This window comes from Dromiciops gliroides, chromosome 4 (genome assembly GCF_019393635.1).
Source record: "Dromiciops gliroides isolate mDroGli1 chromosome 4, mDroGli1.pri, whole genome shotgun sequence".
In the NCBI taxonomy this organism is placed as follows: Eukaryota; Metazoa; Chordata; class Mammalia; order Microbiotheria; family Microbiotheriidae; genus Dromiciops; species Dromiciops gliroides.
The window spans coordinates 451,774,532-451,797,705 of NC_057864.1; the positions used below are offsets into that span (position 1 = coordinate 451,774,532).

Sequence of the window (23,174 nt, forward strand, 5' to 3'; positions counted from 1 at the left end):
AAAAAAAGAAAGAAAGAAGTGTTAAGTCAAAGGAAGGCCTGATTATGAGAACTCATTTTTCCCTCTCTGGGCCAGTTTGACTAAAAAGATTGAACTACATGACTTCTGAAGTCCTCTTTAGCTACAGAGCTAAGGATTCTATTAATAACTGGTGTGTGTGAAGTCAAAAGAAAAGTTTCTAATAGGAAAGAGAATGGTGTCAGATGCAGCTGAGATCTAGATTCCTTTAAAATGACATTGGATTTGGCTATTGGGTGTTTGGGAAGGCAATTTTATTAGTGTGATTAGATTGCAAGTGGTTGAAAATAAGCTCCAGATAGTGGAGTTGACTACTGGTAAGTTTTGTTTTTTATAAAAGGGAGGAGGGTAAGATGAAGGAAAAGCGCGGGGGGAAGCTGGGCATGCTTGTGAGCAAATAGGAAGGAGAAACAGAAAGATTAAAGATTGATGAGAAAGGGGCACGATTGGGCAAAGTCCAGAAACGTAGGGGAATGGGATCAAAGATGAAGCTTTAACACCTCTCATCACTAACGTGACCAGAAAGAAGAGTGGATAAGTTCAGTTCTCGTGACCCCAAACCCTCCCTTTGGTTATCATCTGTTCTGTGGAAGTGAGGCTGGAGCGCTGAAGCTAGAAAAGGGCACCCTATAAATCTAGTCACACCACACATTTATAGTGGGTGTGATCCGCTGGAATAAAAAATGCGACCTGTGTGTGTGGCGTGTAAACTAATTCCAAAGGTGGCTCCTGGGGAGTGAGTACCGTGAGCATTCTGAAAGATCCCGATCTGAGCTCTTCAACTCTGCCTCGCTAGGCGCTAACCCCTCACGCCACCGATGCTTTCGCGCAGTCCAGACTCCCCAGGGTTCAGCACCCAGCCTCCAACTACACCCAGGGGGCTCGGGGGTGGGCGAGACCCCTGACCCCGAGCCTCTGCTATCTTCTCGGGTTTGGCGAGGACAAGGGAACGATTACACTTCCCAAGGCCACCAAGCCTCCAAGTTCGAGTGAACCTGGATGTTTGTCACTGCCCTTTATGGATTATCCCTACGTGGTCTGAATGGTCATGTGGCCCCGAATGGTTTCTCCCAAGGTGGAGCTGCAGAGAAGCGAGAAAAACCGTTCTCTCCAGGAGTCTGCGCAGTGCATGTCTTACTGTAGTTGGCGCATGCGCGTCTTCTGAGGCGCTGCAAGATGGCGGCAGGCCGCTTCGTCCCGATTCGGTGCTCCGGAGAGTTAGCGGAAGCGAGGGCTGCAGTCGCCCGGGAATAACAGTAGCTGCTTCGCAGTAGGAATTCCCTGGCCCTTTTCCGTGAGCAGAACGACATCAAGAGAGACCTTGAGGCCCTAAGATCCGGAGGGAGAGGGCAAAGCGGGCCCCTCCCCCAAACCTCCCCACAGATCGGCCAACTCTCTCCCTTTCTCCCCCCTCCCTTTTTTCCCAGCGCTCAACACGCGAACCTGTGGCACAGGCGCAGAAGGAATCGGAGGGGGGGGGGCTTTTGCTCTCGCGCGTGTGCGGGCTTCTGCGCGCGCTTTCCGTCTTTCTTGATTGGTCAAAGTGTATCACCACCACTCCTCCCTTTCCCTCTAGATTGAAGAGGAAGGGGAGGCGGGGCTGGATAGCGCATGCGCGGCAGTCTTGCTGTCGCTGTTGCTGTTGCGTTGCAAAAAAAATTTCTGGCCGGGTAGTCTTGTGTCTCTCGTACGAGGGCTGCAAGGGGTCTGAGAAAGTGTTGCGGAGGGGAGGGGGTGGGGGTGAGGAGTCGGGTAGTGCTAGGTGCCCGACACAAACTCCCATCCCCCGTCCCACGGGACAGCTGGGTTCTCGTTGGGAAAGGGGCTATGAGTGCAAGGTGCCGGTCAGGCCCCTGCTAGAAGCAGGGTCCCTACGCTTTAGGACCCTAGACTCTTGGGCCAGACGTTTGGAAGGGCATTGCCCTAGGTCCGGTACGCCCCCGCCCTCTGGGCGACCCTCCTCCGGCCCCGGACTGGTTTAAACACTACTCCCTGTTCCAAACTGACCAAAGTGCAAGACTCGCCGCCGCCTCGGCCGCCCCCTTGAGCGCCTCGGGGCCGCCTCCGGCGCCGGTCCTCCCGCCCCCACCGCCAGCCCCGCCGAGCGCGTGCACCCGCTTTCTCTTTCCCTCACAGCCCCCAGCTTGCACGCACCCGCAGTGATTGTTTTGCCCGCTCCCGCCGCCGCCGCAGGAGGAGCAGCAGCGCTTGTGCAAGGGGGAAAGATGGCGGCCGGCGGCGGCGGCGGAGGCGGCGGCAGCAAGGCCTCCTCGTCGGCCTCGTCGGCTGGGGCCCTAGAATCTTCGCTGGATCGCAAATTCCAGTCGGTGACCAACACGATGGAATCCATCCAGGGCTTGTCGTCCTGGTGCATCGAGAACAAGAAGCACCACAGCACCATCGTCTACCACTGGATGAAGTGGCTCCGCAGATGTGAGTGGCCCGGCGCCGGTCGGGGGCGACGGGCGGGCGGGGAAGGCCCGGCCGGGCGGGGGGAGGGGAGGGCGTGGAGGGGAAGGCCTCCGGGGGCTGCCTCCGTCCTCCGCCGTAACCGGGCGATGGGCGCCTGCGGCTGCAGAAACCCGGTGTTCGGCTCCCGTGGAGCCGGGCATGGCGTGGGTGACCTTGGGCCGCGGGGCCCAGATCGAGACGGATTCCAGGTGCCCCTCGCTTCGGAACGGCGCCTCCCGGGCTGCGTGCGGGACGCCAACGACTTAGTGCCTATTTGTTTTCCTGGGCCTCGGCGTGCTCAGTTGCCATCTCTGGTGCCCCGACTAGACGGGCCGCCACCCACCGCCCCCTGGAATGTCCCAACTTCTTTGTGCTCTGCCAACTTCCCACCTGGGGGGCCGGAGGGGGGGCGGGGAGAGAGAGGGCACCACCTGGGGGGGGGTGGAGGGAGGCAAAGCCCTCAGGAGCAAGAAGAGTTCCCAAGCCTGTCCTTAGAAATCAGCTCGGGTACTTGACTCTGGGTGGACCTGGAAACCTAAACTTTGCATCGCCCTAGATGCTTTCATCAGGCTCATTCCAGCAGCTTTTGGGTTTTATAAGAGTATTTAAGCCTACTTCCTGTCCATAGATTGAGGTGAACAAATACAGAAATTAAACATTTTTGAAGATATATGGTTCCAAGGGTGACATCCTATTACCTTCTCTTTGCACTTTCTGTACCATGGAATTCCTTCCATATTACTGCTTAAAATGGAGTTTCAAAACTGTCAGTAAGTGGTGTATTTGCAGAAATGTCTTAATCTTGTAGGAAGGGAGAGTATAGATTGATGCCAGTTGCTATCTTGTGAGAGAAGACTGACTCTAAGCTCCGTAAATGGCATTTTGAAATTTCATGCTCCTTGTTGAATTATTTCTTGGACTTGTCCCCAATGCTGATTATATTTTAGTTAAATAGATTAGGTGTGCTGTGGTTTGGTTTTGATACTTACTTCACCTAATGTGGTCCATATGTATAAAGGATGCACAATTCACTATGGAGTCGTGCCTTGTGTGGTCTTTAATTTGGGCAACAAAAAGATAACAGATATCTTGAAACTCACTTTTACAATTTTCAGTTATTTTTTATCCTTACTCCGGTTGCTCCAATAATCCATCGGTGTAAATGTAAAACATACAGACTTAGGGGCTGCAAACTTTATGCCTTTGTGTGCAGGTTTGTTGTTGGGAGCCGTGTTTCCAGGTTACCTTGGTAATTACGCTGTGCTACTAGTAAAGTACAGGATTGCTGGGGTAGATTGTGTGCTCAGATAGATTTTAAAAGTTATTCCTTTCCTGGGTAGTAAAAGTCACTGTAATAAATGATACTAGCGTATGGTATTTGTAACTAATAACGTTGAGCAAAACTTTAATTTCTAACACTCAAGGTGGTCTGTATTATCAAGATTGTTTTTATTGCATTGCATAAAGTAAGTGCTTAATAAATGGTTTTTTAAAATAATCTTTCATTCTATTTTTAAACATTCCTACTTTATAACCATTTAAATATTCCTACATTTGGACTGGGGATTGGAAAAAATTACCAAATTTATAGGAATTGTAAGAAGGTACTTATTTTGGAGAACCAGTTGATTCTCACCTGTGACTTTTGGGATCACAAGACTTTTTTATTTATTAAAGTATGTGGCTTTGATGAAATGTATTTCGGTAATAACAGATTATTTTTTTCTGCCCCATGTGTGCTATTTATATTATAACAGGTCAGTGAAGGAACTAGTTTATCTTAAAGAATAGAAAAAAGATACATTCCAGCAGACTTATACTTCTTTCAAGTCCTTTTTTGGTTGGGGGAAGGGAGTGGGGAATAAAATTATATTTTGCATTCTTAAAGAAAACAGCATGGGTAGAGTTCAGGGCTTGGAGTCAGGCAGTCCTGGGTTTATCTCTTTCTGCCTCAACTTCCTCAACTGTAAAATGGACATAATTGCACCCACCAGGATTGTTGTGAGGATCAAATGAGATATTTTTAAAGCAGGTAGTACAGCGTCCGAGCGTCTGGCACTTAGCATGTATTTGATGAATGCTTGTTTCTTTCCTTCTCAGTTTCCTCTTCTGTAAACCAAGTGGTTGAACTGATTGATGGTTACGGGTCTTTCCAGTTCTAGTTCTATGATCCTACAAACTGCTTTCTTGAGGGCCACTTGCAGAATGGAGTTATTCTGAGTAGATAAAGATGGCTTTCAGGAATGATTTTATATAGTGATATTGCATTTAAATTTAATGAATAACTTTTGAGGTTGCTTTTTTAAGCCCTCTGAAAAAGATGCTAAGAATTTAACTCCACCGTAAGGCTCTGAAACCCAACCCAGTTTCTAGGGTAGACTATATACAAAACTGAACAAGTGAAGTTTATCTTTTGGCACCATCAGCCACTTTTTGTCTCTGCCTTGTTACTCCCTCTCTGATCTGCCTACCTCCCTTGTTCCTTTTTTTCTGACAATGATTGTCCTATTTCAGTCATTTTAACCTTACTAAGACTATTATTGTTGAGTCTTTTCAGTTACCTCCGACTCCATGACCCCATTTGGGGTTTTTTTGGCACAGATACTAGAGTGTTTTGCTGTTTTCCTTCTCCAGCTTATTTTAAAGACGAGGAACCTGAGGCAAACAGGGTTAAGTGACCTGCCCAGGATCACACAGCTAGTAAGTGTCTGAGGCTGAATTTGAACTCAGATCTTCCTGACTCCAAGACACTTCAACACCTAGTTGGCCTTACTGACAGGATATTTGCATTTTTAAACCTCTCCAATTGTGGAGTGAAAGGCTGAGTACCTTGTTAAAAGATTTTTAACATCTCTCCATCATGAAGCAAGTTGGAGAAAGAGGTTTTGAGGAAAATTTTGAAGGACATGTTAGGGAGCCCTGAATCGTATGCCATAGGTGATTGCTGCTTTCTTAATGTATGATCACTGAATTGTTTCAATTTCAAGATGATTTATCTAGGCTAGTAGGAAAAGTGACTGATAAAAGTATTAGTGGGCCTAGGCTCTGGTCCTGACATGGACATTACCTACAGCTTTGTTAAATTCTTCAACTATTCCTCCTTCCACAACCCCCAATCCCTCCCTCCAAAAGCTAAGTAAACTCTACCAATACTGGTTTTGTTTCTGTGGAATGTCCTGGACATTCACAAAGATAGTAGACAATTTGTATTATGCATTCACTGCTACAAATTACATTCACAGTCAGTAGGAGTTTGAGACATATTGGAGCATGATTCTAGCGATGAGGAGACTCAAAACCAGGACATAAGAAAGAGCAAAGGAATTGAATGTATTTAACTTGGAGAAAAGATTTGGGTATATGCATGATTTGAAGCGTGCATAAGATACTGAGCTTCAATATTTCTTAAACATTATCTGTTCCAAAGCACACCCCCAACGCACACATACTTAGAATTTTTATATATGAGGAAGGTGAGATCCAGACAGTATCACACAGGCAGTAGGTAGAAAAACCAGTATTTTAATCAAATTTATCCGATTCCAAATCTTTCCACCTATGTCAAATGGAAGGAGGGAATAGGTTTGTTCTGCATGGTTCTGGAGGGCAGAATTAGAAACAATGAATAGACATTATAGGGAGGCATATCTTGCCTCAATATAAGGAAGACCTTCCTGATAGAGTGATCCAAAAAAATAGAATGGACTGCCAGGCAGAGGTTGAATAATTGCTTGAGGAAAGGGGACTTGTGCTTTAGATAGGGGTTGGATTAGATGGGAGTTCCTTCCAGCACTAAGATGTTATGATCAGATGCTCTAAACAGCTTAGTGGAGGGAAATGGAAAGCCTGACGAGCATAGTGCTTGTAAGTGCTAAATAAATACTTTTCATTCATTCTTATTCCACCTTTGCCCTTGGATCTTTTCTGCACTGTGTTGATTTGATTTGGTTTGGAACTTGATTGTGTTTGGACTAGGAATGAGAGACAGAAATTGATAAATAATTGTTTTGAATGGTAGAATGTTATGTTTGTTAATTTCATTCCATCCTTTTTTTCTATAAATAAAATTAGATACCTTAATTTTAGAATGGCTACATTGTAGCCACAGACCATGAGTATTCTTTTATACAGGGCTATTTATTATGATAAATTCATTGTAACCAGCCTCAGCAAAGAACTATTGATATATTAATATGGTAACTGACAAGCCAAGCTTCTGACCTTTCTGGATACACCTTTGACTTGAGACCCCTTTCTGTGACTGGTCCAGTTTTTCTCTTCCTCATAGCAATACCTTAACAATAACACATTATCAGGCCAGCCATCTTCAATGCCACAAAATCTACTTTACTACAGAAATGAGAATTTATAATCATATAAGCGATGTAGATATAGGCAGTACACATTTCAGCTTAGACATCTCTAATTTTAGATGCTTCTCCTTGCCTCAGTTCTCTCCCCATTCTAATCCATCTTCCTCTCAGCTGTCAAATTGATCCTTCTAAAGGATAAATCTGACCACTGGCTCTTTATTACCTTTAGGATAAAATATAAAATCTTAGGTTTTACTTTTAAAGCCCTTTGTAACTTGGCCCCTTCTTACCTCCCCTCCATATACTCTCTGATCCACTGGCACTGCCCTCCTTGCTATTCCTCCAAAATGCTGCTTCATTTTCTGACTTTTAGCGTTTTCCCTGACTGATCCCCAGACCTGGAACTCTCTCCCTCCTCATCTTCTGCAAGGTTTTTTTCCGGTCTTTCCTTGTTTTCCCCCTAAGACTTTTGACAGTTTATCTGGTATATATCTTGTTTGTATATAGATGATGTCATGTTGTCTCCCCCATTAGACTGTGAGTTCCTTGAGAGTAAAAGACTTTCTTTTGGGGGGAGGGGGAGTTGTATCTCCAGGGCTTAGCCCAGTGCCTGGCATAAAGTAGGTATTTCATAAATGCTTGTTGACTCTTTCTACCCAGCCACTGAATCCAGGTTGCTTTTGACCTAGTATTCATCCCAGCCCTGAGAATTTTGTTCTCATTACAGTTTTACTCTGAATCCGTGGTAAGTTTTCCCCCCTATGGCTGCAGAAAGAATGAAGAAATCTGGTCTCCTAATTCCTACTCTCAGGCTTACACTGAACTGGCTTCCCAAACTCTACTCTGGTTTATTCTATTCCCATCTTCCATAAGCCTAAATGATTTCTGTTTCTAACTGTCCTTTACCTCCCATCCAGATAGTTGGATTCTGTCATCTATTATTTCGTGAATTTATAGACTCCTGGAAGATATTCCATGTTTCTTGGCAGTGGTAGAGATATATCTTGCTTTACTATTCATATGGTCCATCTGCCAGAACCTGGAAATACTTTAATACCCCATTGTAATGTTATTCACCGTTATGGAACATAGTGGTAGTTTATAAGAAAACATGTTTTAGTACCAGTAGAAAGACCTTATCTTATACACATATGTGGGCCATAGCTCTTTCATTCTTGAAGTCTTGAAGGAGCCTTATAAGAAATGAGTGTAGGAGGAAGAATACTGTCTTTGGTAACAAGAGAGACCTGGGTTGAAATCCTACCTCTAATACTGTAACTACCAACTATGAGCTCTCTCAGCCCCAGTTCCTTCAACTGTAAAATGAAAACAATAAATATCCATAATACCTATTACCATACAAGGTTTTATGAGGATCAAAAGAAAATAATTTAAAGAACCTTGTAAATCTTAAAGTATTTTTCGAATGTCAGATATCATTAATAATGTTTTCATGATACAAAGAGGCAACATGATGCAGTGAATAGAGTTGGCCTAGGAATTAAGATTTGGTTTTACATCCTGTCTGTGTGATCTTGGGCAAACTTAGCCTGTAGGGACTGTAGCCAATGCTTCAAGACTGTACATGGCAGAAAAGGTGCCAGAAATCATAGGTCTGGTTCCTATTTTCTATTCATAATACAGTTTTTTTGTTTTGTTTTGTTTTTTGGTGAGGCAATTGGGGTTAAGTGACTTGCCCAGGGTCACACAGCTAGTAAGTGTCAAGTGTCTGAGGCCGGATTTGAACTCAGGTCCTCCTGAATCCAGGGCTGGTGCTTTATCCATTGCGCCACCTAGCCGCCCCTGCGTAATATAGTTTTTCAGATCTGTCCAAAATTCTGGACTAATAAAACTATGTGGCCATTCTGTTTCCTGAAACAGCACCAGGACATTTATCAGAAGCATAGTCATGTTGTATACTGAATAAGCTTGTACTTAAAGGAAAATTTTAACCACCTGGGAAAATCGTGGTAGAATATGCCAAATGGGACTGCCCCTAAAATGATTTTTATTTTAGCAACAAATGAGTTTTGACAGTGAGGAGACTTAATTATAAATACAAAAGTAGTATTGAATTTATTTAGGGATCCAGACTGACATTTTGAGGTTGTACCCTCATTTCCAAACAGTTTTATCTTGTCTGAGCTTTCTGCCATTTATGATTAGTTAACACAAAAAACTTCATTTGACTTCTTGGTCTTGGCCAATCAGTTAAAATATGCTTTACTGAGTCTTAATTTTTTTCCCCCTGCAGGGCAGTGGGGGTTAAGTGACTTGCCCAGGGTCACACAGCTAGTAAGTGTTAAGTGTCTGAGGCCGGATTTGAACTCAGGTACTCCTGACTCCTGGGCCCATGCTCTATCCACTGCGCCACCTAGTATTAATTATTGATTATCATGCATGAAAGGAACACAGGAGGAAGTACATAATAAATTCCACATATTACTTTCAGAGCTGTCCTCCCTGTCTGTGCTTCTTTTTTAACTTCCATACAATTCATTAGTATGAATTTTACTATCCTTTTACTATCACTTCTTTATCTCTACCCTTAGGACCTATGTTTTTCTTATTTTAGTTTTTCAATACCCTTTGAAGACACTAAGGTTCTTTTTTTTTTTTTTTTTTTGGTGGGGCAATGAGGATTAAAGTGACTTTCCCAGGGTCACACAGCTAGTAAGTGTAAAGTGTCTGAGTTCAGATTTGAACTCAGGTCTTCCTGTGTCTTTTGCCATTTGGAATATTGTATCCCATGATCTCTCATTTTTAATAGAAACTGACAGGTCTTGTGTGGTCCCAAGTGTAGTTCCTTGGTACTTGAACTACTTCTTTCTATGTGTGTATATAGTGTTTTTTTCTTTCACATAGGAGTTCTGAGTTTTAGCTGGAACATTCCTGGAACTTTTCCTTTTGAGAAATGATCAGTAGATTCTTTCTATCTTCACTTTGCCCTGTGGTTCTCATAGATTTAGGCAGTTTTAATTTGTTTTCTTTCTTGACATATAGTGTCTAGGCTTTAAAAACAAACAAATAGATAAACATTATTTTCAGGGAGCCCAAGGATTCTTAAATTCTCTCCCTGATTTGTTTTGCAGGTCATTTTTTTGTTTTTTGTTTTTTTTAGTGAGGCAATTGGGGTTAAGTGACTTGCCCAGGGTCACACAGCTAGTAAGTGTTAAGTGTCAAGTGTCTGGGGCCAGATTTGAACTCAGGAACTCCTGAATCCAGGGCCGGTGCTTTATCCACTGCGCCACCTAGCTGCCCCTCGCAGGTCATTTTTTTAAATATCAGGTATCACATTTTCCTCTGTCTTTTCATTCTTTTGATTTTGTTGTGATATTTTTTACTGTCTCATGGAGTCATTAATTTCTCCTTGCTCTCATTAATTTTCAGGGACTCCCATTTCTTGAGTGAGGTGTTTCTTACTCAAAGTCTTTCTCTTCTAAGCTAGTCATTGTCATTCCAATTCTTTGTTTTGAAGCTTAAAATTTTTTTTTCTGTTTTGCTTCATTTCCTTTATGTTTCATGTAGTCTCTGGAAAATCCACTTTCCCCTTTTGAATCTCTGCTTGCAGTTGTATTCCCTCCTTCTTAGAGATCTCTGAGTTTGCAGAAATTTTTGATACCAGGTGATGTTTTTTTAAAAAATGTACTCCCCTCTACAGCTTTAGTTCCTGAATTTTTACTTTGTGTAGAGTCAGGCTTTGCTCTTTTCTTCCCCTTACAGTTGTTTTTTTTTTTCAGCCTTTTCTTTTATTGGAAATTCAATGATTCAGTCTAACAAATATTTTTTAAGCATTGATTATGTACGATTCACAATGGCTACAAAGACAAAAGCAACACAATTTCTGCCTCCAAGGAACATACCTTGTCCTGGGCAACTGTTTGTTGTTGTTCATTTATTCAGTCATGTTCTACTCTTTGTGACCCCATGGACCACAACATGCCAGGCCCCTTACAGTTTTGAATGGGTGGTCAACCCAGCTTGGTCTAGCCCTGGGTTCTTGTGCTGATCTCCACCTCCTGGGATTAGGCCCCCTTTGGAACTTTGAGATTCGGCATGTGAGATGTTCAGGTCTCTCCCCTCTCCCTTTCTCTTTTCTTTCTCCTTTTCCCTGCTTCCATCTCCCATTAGGGACTACGGAGCCCTTGATTTCTCTGGGACTTCCAAGATCGCTGCCACCATAAGGCTTTGTCAGGGCAGTCCTCTACTCTTGCTGTCACCAGATATAGAACCTTGCAAAATTTACAGCTGGTCCATTTCTAATCACACTGGTGCTCACTTCGCTTGAGTGCTCTCTTTTCTTGTTGCCCATGAACTTCTGGCAACTTTTTGTACAATTCTAGGATGGACAGTGTCATTGTAGTTTCTCATTAATTTCTTTTGTTTTTGTTTTTGTGTTTTAAAGTGAGGCAATTGGGGTTAAGTGACTTAACACAGTTAGCAAGTGTTAAGTGTCTGAGGCTGGATTTGAACTCAGGTCCTCCTGACTCCAGGGCCGGTGCTCTATCCACTGTGCCACCTAGGGCCCCCCCCCCCCATTTTTTTTTTTTTGGTGGGAACTTAAGGATTTCTATGAAGAGAAATAAGTATGGTGGAGCTGGGCAGCATGCCTTCCATTCTTCGTGGGAAGTCTGAATTACTTGTTTCTGAGATGCACTTTACCTGTTTCACACATCAGAAAAATCCCTTTAGTTATTTTAATTTGAGGTTTAGTAGTTCAGTGTGTGTAAAGAACTCAGAGATATCAATAAATTTCACCACAAGGACATATTTTCACACTGCCTTGGCTTGTAGTTTCACATTTGTTTGTCAGGACATCAAATTATTATATTGGTTTTTAGTTGTATTAGTGTTTGTTATTAGACATAAAAATTGTATGGTTTGTTATAGGGGAGGGTTTTGCCTTTTTATGATAAGAAATAATTCTAAATCTGCTGTTTTTCAAAAGGTACTCTGGCAAGAATTAAAATTGTTTTGAGAAATTTTATATTTCAGGTTGTTTTGTTGTTTTTTTGTTTTGTTTTTATAGAGGCAGTATAATAGATTCAGTTATCTTTTTTTTTTTTAAGTGAGGTAATTGGGGTTAAGTGACTTGCCCAGGGTCACACAGCTAGTAAGTGTTAAGTGTCTGAGGCTGGATTTGAACTCAGGTACTCCTGACTCCAGGGCCGGTGCTCTATCCACTGCGCCACCTAGCCACCCCCAGTTATCTGTCTCCAAAGCCGACTCTACCTTCTCTCTGGAGCTCCAGTCCTACATCAATAGTTACCTATGAAACATTTCAAATTAGAAATCCCTTTGACATCTCAAGCTCATCATATTCAAAACAGAATTCATTATCTTTCCTCCCAAAACCTATTCTATTCCCTGACTTCCCTACTTTTGTCAAGGGCATCACCATCCTTCCAGTCACCCAGGTTTGCACCTTGATGTTATTTTCCCTTCCTCGTTGCCCTTCACCCTACACATCCAACCATTTGCTAAGTCTTGTCACTTCTTTCACTGCAGCATCCTTTTCTTATGTCTGTCCCAACTGTAGTCCATCTTCCACACAGCTACCAAGGTGACTTCCTAATGCACATGTCACTTCACTACTCCATAAACTACAGAACCTCCCTCTTAATTTCGTGTTTTGTTTTGTTTTGTTTTGTTTTGTTTGGGGGGGGGGTGAGGCAATTGGGATTAAGTGACTTGCCCAGGGTCACACAGCTAGTAAGTGTCAAGTGTTTAGGGCTGGATTTGAACTCAGGTCCTCCTGACTCCAAGACCAATGCTCTATCTATTCACCTAGCTGCCCCTTCCCCCTTAATTTCTAAGGTCAAATAGAAATCCTCTATTTGGCAAAACAGTCTTGACAAGTAGGACCCATCTTTACTGTTCTGCCTTACTTTCCTCTGTGTACTATGTGTTCCAGTTTTACTGGCCTACTTGCTATAATGCACACTTGACTATGACTCCCCCATGACTGGGATTCTCTTCCTTCTTGTTTTCATCTCTTAGAATCCCTTGTTTCATTCAAGAATTACATTCTACATGGAGCCCTTCCTTATTTTCTACCCTCTATCCCCTTCTACTGCCCTTCTTCCCCAAACTACACAGTATATATTCTATATACACTTACATGTTCACATATGGGCATCTACCCCCCGCCGCCTGTCCTCCCATCTAAGCTCCTTAAGGGGCATATGTTACTTTATATTCCCAGCATTTATCACCCTGCCTCCCTGAGCCCATAGCAGGAACTTCATAAATACTTATAGACTAATTGAATAACAGCTTAAATTTAAAGTGAGTGTTTTAGTTTTAGGGGGAAAGTGTACATACATTATCATTTCATACCAAGGATCACCCTGTGAGGGAGATGGGACAAGTGCTATAATTTACACTGTATGTGGAGTCATAGATTTAGAGCTGCACCTTAGAGGTATTTGAGCTCAACCCCTTCGTTTTACAGATAAGAATTCTGATATTGAGAGATGTTCAGCAAAACTACTAACCCATCTGATATAGTAAAGATTAGGGGGTGCCTTCTGTCCAAGCTTTGTAGCATTCGATTGGATTGCTTCTTTTTCTTCCTATTATATTGTTTTCTTTGTTCTGCAGATATCACTTTGCATCAGTGATATATGCCTTTCCATGCTTCTCTGTATTTATATTCATCATTATATAGCACAGTAATCTTATTTCATTCATGAACCACAACTTGTTGGGGTTTTAAAAAATGCATTTTAATCAATATATTCGATGAAGCTCAATGTCACAGTGGACAAAGTACTGGGCCTGGAGTCAGGAAGACCAGTTCAAATCTGATAACAGACACTGACTAGCTGTATAACCCTGTGCCAGTCTCTTTAACTGCTGCCTGCCTCAGTTTCCTCATCTGTAAAATGAGAGTAATAATAGCCCCTACCTGTACCAAATCTAAAACTATACTATAAAGTGGCAGTCATTAAAACTTTTTGGTACTGGATTATAGATGTGGAAAAATTGGAACACAAATGCATTGTTGGAGTGGTGAACTGATCCAGCTGTTCTGGAGAGCAATTTGTTCTTTCCATTTACATTGTCGTCATTGTGTACATTATTTTCTTGGCTCTCTTTACTTCAGTCTGCATCAGTTCATGCCAATCTTTCCCTGATTCTTGTATACATCACATTCACTGTTTATTACAGCACAAAAATATTCCATTAAATTGATATACCACAATTTGGCCTTGTTTCCAGTTATTTGCTCCCACAAAAAAATGCTGCAGTAAATGTTTTGTTGTATATGGTAACTTATTAGTGACCTTCTAGGGCTTTATGTCTAGTAGTGGAATCCCTGGGTTAAACATTTTGGTTACTTTCTTATAATTCCAGAGTGCTTTCTAGAATTGTTTGATCAATTCACAGCTCTACCAGTAGTGCAATCCATCCAACATTGACTATTTGTATCCTTTGTCATCCTTTAGGTATTGTATTCTGATAGTTCTCTGTAGTACATGGTTAGTCAGTATTAATATGCTGGTGCTTTTGGGGGGTGGGGTGAGGCAATTGGGGTTAAGTGACTTGCCCAGGGTCACACAGCTAATAAGTGTCAAGTGTCTTGAGGCCACATTTGAACTCAGGTCCTCCTGATTCCAGGGCCAGTGCTCTATCTACAGTGCCACCTAGCTGCCCCTGGTGCAATTCAGAGGTTCAATCAGGAAACATTTATTGAGTACCTATGGTATACAGATACTATGCTAGGCACTGCAGATGCAAAGAGAAAAATGAAATGGCTTCTGCCCCCAGTGAGCTTGCTAAATTATATTGGAGGAGACAACATATATGGCACATAGGGGCACGGTAATATGGGTGAGGGGAGAGGTTCTGACAACTGGAAGGATCAGGAAAGACCTGGAAGAAGGTGATGATTGAGCTGAACTTTCAAGGAAGCTACGGATTCAAAGAAGGATATTTAAGGAGCAAGTGTATTCCAGGCTTGGAAAGAAGTTGTGAAAAGGCAATGATCAGTGAAAGAGAAAAAAGGATGTAATGTGTACAGAAATATTTATAGTCACTCTTTTTGTAGTAGCTAAAAATAGTTCACTAAGTAAGGGGGCTATATTCCTTTAGGGTATGGTTAAACAAAATTGTGATATAGGAACATAATTATTGTGCCATAAGAAATGATGAAGTGGTCAGTTTCCAAGGAAACTGGGAAATCTTTTATGTACTGATAAAGAGCAAAATGAGCAAAACTAGAACAATTCATGTAATGACAACAATATTATAGAGAAAAACAACTTTGAAAACTTCAGTACCGTGATCAGTGTAGTAAAAAACCAGAAGATTCAAGATGAAAACTGCAGAAAGGCATACATTTTTGGCCATGGCTGGTGTGGGAATTTGTTTTCCTGTGCTTTACATATCTTTGATTAAGAGTTTTATTGTTTGTTTGGGGATCTGGTTTTTGGTGTTTAATTTTTTTCCCTTGATGAGACTACTGGGGACAGACTATAAATGCACTTAGAAGTAAATAAATAAAAATTTAGAAGGTAAGATATGTGTGAGGAAAAACAAGGTTTGTTTGACAGGATTGTAGATTGCATGAGTAATGTAATGCAATGCAAGTGACAGAATTTGGGAGAATATGAATCCATTTTCTGACTATAGATCCAATCCCTTTCACATTACACTACTGGAAAAGCTGTATTTGAACTTTAGTCCAGTCAAATTATTTCCCAGAATACACTGCTGAATAAAAAAGTGAAAGTCAATATACATTTATTAAGTGCCTTCTATGTTCAAGGCACTGTGCTAACTACTAAGGGTACAAGGAAAGATATGACAGTTCCTGCCCACAAGGAGCTTATAATCTAATGGAGGAGAGAACAGTTAAAAAAAAAAACAGCTGAAGGGGAAGGAAATTAACCCAGTGGAGTGAAAATGGAGTGATTAGTGATGAGGTGATGAGCCAGGGTGAGACACAATCTGAAGAGATGTTTCCTAGTTGGTTTTATTTTACAGAATGGTGAATTACAGAGGTTGTTTTTTGTTTGTTTATTTTAAATTTTTATTGATAGCTTTTGTTTTTACATCACCTTTATTTGCGAGTATAACTTTCTCTTCTCTCCAGAGAGCTTTCCCTTGTAACAAATGGAGCTAGGTTTGGGCTTTAAATGCCAAAAAATGGTATTTGATTCTAGGAATAATGGGTTCCACTAGAGTTTATTGGGTAAGAAAGGGATATGGTAAAATCTGAGTGAGAGATTACTTCTAGCTTGAATAATAATTAAAAAGTTTCATGGAGGAAATTACTTTTGACCTGTGCCCTTGAAAGTTGGATAGGATTTGACTAATGGAGGTTAGGACTTGATTCTAAAAAGAGGGAGCAGCTTGAATGTTTGGGACAAACTGCCTCAGTTTACCCAAATAACTCGAGGAGACCACCAAGTCAAGCAGAGACAGATTTATTACATTCTCATGAGAATGAGCTACCTCAATACTGAGATTAAGTCCGCAATAAGAGGCTCATGCTTTGTATTTTTATAGGAATTTTTTTGGGGGGGGGGAGTCCCCAAATGCACTGGGTGAGTTCACATTCTAACATCCAATCCTGTCTCACCCAGGGTGCGTGCTTAGCTCCTGATCGTTGTATGGATACATGTGTATGTGTTCCAGGAACAAGGGGGGAAAGGGGAGGGGGAACAAGGTCAAAGCAAGGGAAGGGGAAAGGTGGGGATAAGGAATACCAGGTGATGATAAGGCTTAGGAATGTCAAAAAGGGAGAGACAGGAAACATAGCTTTATCTGGTCACAATTGATCCATGACAAGGACTGGGGGTCTGACATGTAAGGGGAGGGAAGATGGGTACTAGGCAAGGCCTAAGACAGGATTTTTATTACAGGCAGTAAAACTAAGATGTAGCTGACAAGTGATAAGGCTAAGCAAGGGCAAATGAAACTAATCGAGCAGTAAAACTTAGAGACAGAAAGAACTGACTATAACAGAGACCGGGGGCTGGGTACTTTCCAGACCTCATCCTCAGAGTCTAAACTGACTCAAATCCATCATCCCATACATTGAACAAAGGTGGAGACAGTAATATACATGTGGTGTGTTTGGGGGAAAATGGAGCATAGGCATTGGGGAGACTTTGTCCCAGATCCTCCACTATTTAAGGACAGCACCCACGAAATTCTCATCATTTCCCACCAAAGCTACTTTCTTGGACTTCATCATCTGCAGAAACTCATCAAATTAAATCACCTAGAAAACTCACACCATCTCAGATCGTTTCTCAGCTGGTCCATGATCTCATTCTCCCCAATCCCATCCTCATCCTTCTGGGTAACCTTTTGCCCTCTTTTTCAGTTTTTTAAAATAATCTGTTGTCTCCCCCATTAGGTTGTGAGATCCTTGAGGTCAGGAGTTTAGCACAGTGCCTGGAACATAGTAGGCAGTTAATAAATGTGTATTGACTCTGGCTTTCTAATTTGAGTGTTGTGTTCCGGGAAATAGTTTGGCTTTACCTAGGTTCAAATATAGTTTTTCTAGTGGGGTAATGTTTTTTAAAGCATGGGATCTCAAAACAGAAGATGGATTCACATTCTAAAGTATCTGCCACTTCCAGGCTATGTGAACTTGAAAAAGTCATTTAATTTCCCTGTTTCTATTTCTTTATCTGAAAAATTAGATAATACTTGCAGAACCTATTCACAGAGTTGTCCCAAAGATTATATGAAATAACTGGATTAGTAAAGTACCTTTGTAAATAACGTGTGGTATGATGGACATATCAGATATTTGTTTATGATGTTGAAAATGAAGAGTTAATTAGTAAGGAGAGGAGGAAGATAATTTAGGGTCAGATTGTAGAGGGCCCTTTAATGCCAGGTTAGGGAGTTTGGTGTTCATTTGACAAGCATTGGGAGCCATTGGAATCTTTTAAGCAAAGTAGAATGAGGTAGAATATTTAGGGAAATTGATTTGGGGATTTTTCTTAGGATAGATTTAGGTGGAGGAGAGCCTGTAAGCAAGAAAAACAATTAGATAGCTAATCCTTTAGTCCAGAGGTAAAGTAACTTTCCATAAACTGTTTGTAGTGGGACTAGAAAGGTAGAAACTGATATAAATTATGAAGGAAAAATTAGAACTGATTGGATATGGGAGGGTAAGTGATTGTGAGTTAAAGATTCCAAGCGGACTGAGGGAGTGATAGATAGTACCATGAGCTGAGCTAGATGGGGGAAATATAATGTCTGTTCTAGGCCTGTCTTGTAGGAAAAGGATTAGGAAAAAAAAAGAAATGAATGAAACTTTTGGACTTCCTGAAATTATTACTTGCAGGTATTATCCAGATTTGCTTTATTGCCCAGATAGCTTTTCTCTTGTTTAGAATCAGTTCAACTTAGTTTGCTGTTTTTAAACACTTACTTAATTAAAAAAAAAACTTATTTATTATATTGATGCTTTTAAGAAGCATAGATATCACTTCCCAATTGCCTCTCCACAGAAGAACCCTCCTTTTGTTAACCTACTCTTATCATTGACCATATCTTAGAATGTATGCCTCGTTCTGTACTGGTGGTTTATCCCCTTTTTATAGAGAAAACAGATCCATCAATACCTTTCTGGTATCACTATAGGTCATTGTATTGATCTGTTCTGATTTTTTTTAGTGTTTTCCTTTACATTACCATGGTGTTTGTGTATAACTTTACTTTATTTCTGATTACTTTTCTACATTAGTTCATATATGACTTCCCAAGTTTCTCTGAATACCTTATAGTTCTTTTCTGTACATATTTCTATGTATAAAATATAATTATATTTGATCACAAAAAGTGCTGCTATAAATATTTTGGTGTTTGTCGGATTTTTCCGCCTGTGGTGTGCATGAGGGTAAATGTCCAGTGCCAGCATTACCAAGTCAAATGTTATAAACAATTGAATTGATTACTAATATTCTTCCAGATTATTTTCCAGAATGGTTGTACCAATTCACAGCTCTGTCAACAAGTTAGTCACTTTATAGTTCCATGGATTTACAATTAAAAGGGACTTTGGAGGTCATTTAGCCTACCCCAGTCATTTTATAGATAAAAAAGCTGGGGTCTTAAGAATTTAAGTGATTGACCCCAAATCACACAGGTTCATGAGCTAATAATAGATCTAGAACCAGCCGGGACCTCAGAGGTCATCTAATCCAGTTTCCTCATTTTGCCAATGAGGAAACTGAGGCTTATAGAGGTTAAATGATTTACCCATAGTCCCACAGCTGGTAAGTGTCAAGATATGGGACCTGAAGCCAGGTCTAGCTAGTAACTGTCAGAACTCAGATTTTAACGGAGGCCCTCTGACTACAGGTGCATTTCTTTTTTCTAACATGCTATACTGTATTGGTGTGCCTATCTTGCCACAGCCCCTCCAATACTGACTTTTTTAATGTTTTATTTTCCTTACCAATTTACTGAGTGTGGCTAGTTTGCATTCTTTTGTAAATAGCGATTTGGAGAACTTTGTCATGTTGTTGTTGATTATTGACTTTTTTCCCCTTATGCCAGCCAGTCAACAAGCATTTTTAGGGACTCTTTCTGTGACAGGTACTGTGTTAAGCACTGGAAATACAAAGAAAGGCAATAAAACAGTCTCTGTCTTCAAGGAGCCTACAATCTAATGAGGAAGAAAATATGCAGACAGCTGTGTTACAGACAAGATAAATGCAGTCTTCGGTTGGAGGTTCTGTCAGAAGAAAGGCACTAACATTAAGGCCGACCAGGAAATGACTCTTCAGTAGGGTGGGTGGCATTTTACCAGAGACTTAAAAGAAGGCAGGAGGCAGAAAGGAGGAGGAAGAAAAGTCCACACATAGGGACAGCCATTCAAGATACATGGACTTGGAGATGGAGGGTCTTGTGGAAGGAAATAGTAAGGAAGTCATTGGATTGTAGAGCACCTGAAGGGAGAGTGAGGTATAAGAATGCTAGAAATGTAAGGAGGGGCCTGCTTATGAAGAGCTTTACATGCTAGAGGACTTTATATTTAATTCTGTAAGCAATAAGAAGCCCCTAGAGTTTATTGAGATGACTTGGTCAGAGTTGTGCTTCACAGCCAAGGAGAGGCTAGTAGACTAGCTGTGAGTTGATGAGGCCTGTACCAGCATGGTGACAGTGTTAGTGGAGAAGAAATGTATATGTTTGACGTTGCAAAGAAGAATCAGGAATGGACCCCTAGGTTGTAAGCCTGGTTAACTGGGAGGCTGGTGATACCCTCGACATTAACAGGGAGTATAAAGAGAGGGGATTTGAGAAAGATAATGCTTAACACTTACTAGCTGTGTGACCTTGGGCAAGTCACTTAACCCCAATTGTCTCACTTTTAAGTTTGATGTCTCTGAGACATCCAATTCAAGGAGGTCAGGAGAGAGGTTAGGGCTAGATACTGAACTGAAAATCATCTACATCAAGATGAAAAATTGAATCCATGGGAGCTGATGAAATCACCAAGCAAAATAGCATAGAGGGTTTGAAAACTGTATCCTTTGACCACTTACCTATGGGATGTGTCTCTTGGAATTGTGTATTTTAATCCGTTAAAACTTTATCATAGGGGCAGCTAGGTGGCACAGTGGATAGAGCACCAGCCCTGGAGTCAGGAGTACCTGAGTTCAAATCCGGCCTCAGACACTTAACACTTACTAGCTGTGTGACCCTGGGCAAGTCACTTAACCCCAATTGCCTCACTAAAACAAAACCAAAAAAAACCCAAAAAACCAAACTTTATCATAGGGGGCAACTAGGTAGCACAGTGGATAAAGCACTCACTGGCCCTAGATTCAGGAGGACCTGAGTTCAAGTCTGGTCTCAGACACTTGACACTTACTAGCTATGTGACCCTGGGCAAGTCACTTAATCCTCATTGCCCACAAAAAACCAAACAAACAAAATAGAGATCCTATTCCCTAATAGGAATATTGGGGGGGGGAGCCTTTATTATGGGTCTTCGTTGCAAAGATTTTTTCCCTGGAGATTGTTTTTCATTCTAGTTATTTTCTAGTCATGCAAACACTTTAAACTTGTATATCTACTCAAATCTAACCGTGGAAGATAACTCAGAGAACATCTAGTCCTTGTCCCACAACTTTATACATGAATCAACTGAGGCCCTTGGATGTTAAGCAACTTAGCCAAGGTTCATAGAGTAGTAAGTGAACCTAGATCCTCACACAACAGAGTCAATTTATCTACTGAACTTTACTATATATACCTTTGTGAATTTTCCCTCCCAACTGTAGATCCAAAACTTACCTCCCTTTGATTTTTTTATAATGTCTTTGGGGGAGGGGGGCACTGAGGGTTAAGTGACTTGCCCAGGGTCACACAGCTAGTAAGTATCAAGTGTCTGAGTTCGGATCTGAACTCAGGTCCTCCTGAATCCAGGGCTGGTGCTTTATCCACTGTGCCACCTAGCTGCCCTTATAATGTCTTTTTACATTAAGGGAAAATGTATCTGAAGCCCATTTGTTAAATGGTACAAGGTGTTAACTTAAACCTAAATTTTACTAAGCTTTTTTTTTGGTGAGGAAATTGGAGTTAAGTGACTTGCCCAGGGTCACACAGCTAGTAAGTGTTAAGTGTCTGAGGCCGGATTTGAACTCAGGTCCTTCTGAATCCAGGACTGGTGCTTTATCCACAGCACCACCTAGCTGTCCCCCTAAGCTACTTTCAATTTTTACCTATAGTACTTGTCGAATAGGGAGCCCTTCCTCAATTAGTTTGTGTTCCTGAGTTCATTCAGACTGAACTGCTATATTTATTTGCTTCTAAGTGCTGCTTCTGTAGTCTGCTCTACTGATCTACCGTTCTACTTTTTTTGTTATTGTTGCTCGGTTGTTCAGTCATGTCTGATTCTTTGTGACTCCATGAACCGTAGCATGCCAGGCCCTGTCTAAGTTCATGTTCAATGTTTCCATGGTACTATCCATCTCATCCTCTGCTATACATCCCCTTTTCCTTTCACCTTCAGTCTTTCCCAACATCAGAGTCTTTTCCAATGAGTCCTGTCTTCTTCTTATGTGGTCAAAGCATTTAAGCTTCAGCTTCAGTATTTGACCTTCCAGTGAATAGCCTGAATTAATTTAAGTACTAAGTTGACCTCCTTGCTGTCCAAGGAACTCTCAAAAGACTTCTCCAGCATCAAAATTCAAAAATGTCTGTTTTGAACTGCTCAGCTTTCCTTACATTGCTACTGGGAAAACCATAGCTTTGATGATATGGACTTTTGTCAGCAAAGTGGTGTCTCTGCTTTTAGTGTACTGTCCAGATTTGCCATAGCTTTCCTTACAAGGTTCAAACATCTTTTAATTTCATGGATGCAGTTGCCATTTACACTGATCTTTGACCCCCAAAATACAAACTCTGACATGGCTTCCATTTGTTCTCCCTGTTTGCCAGAAGTGATGGGACCAGTTGCCAAGATTTTAGTTTTTTGGGTTTTTTTTAGTGAGGCAGTTGGGGTTAAGTGACTTGCCCAGGGTCACACAGCTGATAAGTGTCTGAGGTCGGATTTGAACTCAGGTCCTCCTTACTCCAGGGCCGGTGCTCTATCCACTGCGCCACTGAGCTGCCCCAAGATTTTAGTTTTTTGATTGTTAAGCTTTAAGCTTCACTTTCATCAGAGTAGTATCATTTGCATATCTCAGATTGTTGATATTTCTTCCAGCAACCTTAATTCCAGCTTTTGATTCATCCAGCCTGGCATTTCACACAATTCTACTTCTTTTTGTTTTTTGGGTTTTTTGCCTGGGGCGGGGCAGGGGTGGTGGTGAGGCAGTTGGGGTTAAGTGACTTGCCCAGGTCACACAGCTAGTATGTGTCAAGTGTCTGAGGCCACGTTTGAACTCAGGTCCTCCTGAGTCCAGGGCCAGTGCTTTATCCACTGCACCACCTAGCTGCCCCTTTTTTTTGTTTGTTTGTTTGGTTGGTTGGTTTTGGTTTGTTTTTTATGATTCTGCTTCTTAACTAGTTGCCTTCCTTTTATTTATTGTAGTCACTGTCTAAATTGTACTGGTCCTGCTTACTTCATTTGCATTAGTCTTACAGATCTCAGGTTTCCATGGATTTGTAGTAGTTGTCATTTCTTACAGTACAATAAGAAGTTACATTCATATGAAACTGCCCTTTCCAAAGTTATCGGGGGCCAGCTAGGTGGCGCAGTGGATAGAGCATTGGATTCAGGAGGACCTGAATTCAAATGTGGCCTCAGACACTTGACACATACTAGCTGTGTGACCCTGGGCAAGTCACTTAAACCCCAATTGCCTCACCAAATAAATAAATGAATGAATGAATAAGTAAGTAAATGAAAAGACTTGGGGATCATAAAGGACTATCATATGGAAAAGGGATTAAAGTTGTTCCACTTGG

General features: G+C 41.5%; 1 protein-coding gene across 6 annotated transcripts in view; it reads left to right on the plus strand.

The window, feature by feature from the left end:
• Window positions 1–2,204: 2,204 nt before the first annotated feature.
• The window catches only part of RPRD2 (regulation of nuclear pre-mRNA domain containing 2), an 86,845-nt gene continuing 65,875 nt past the window's right edge, over window positions 2,205–23,174 (plus strand). For all 6 annotated transcript variants that reach the window (XM_044004126.1, XM_044004123.1, XM_044004124.1 and 3 more), the window contains exon 1: window positions 2,205–2,451. In XM_044004126.1, coding sequence (XP_043860061.1) covers window positions 2,244–2,451 — 208 coding nt within the window. In that variant the 5' untranslated portion in view covers window positions 2,205–2,243. The remainder of the gene's footprint in view (window positions 2,452–23,174) is intronic.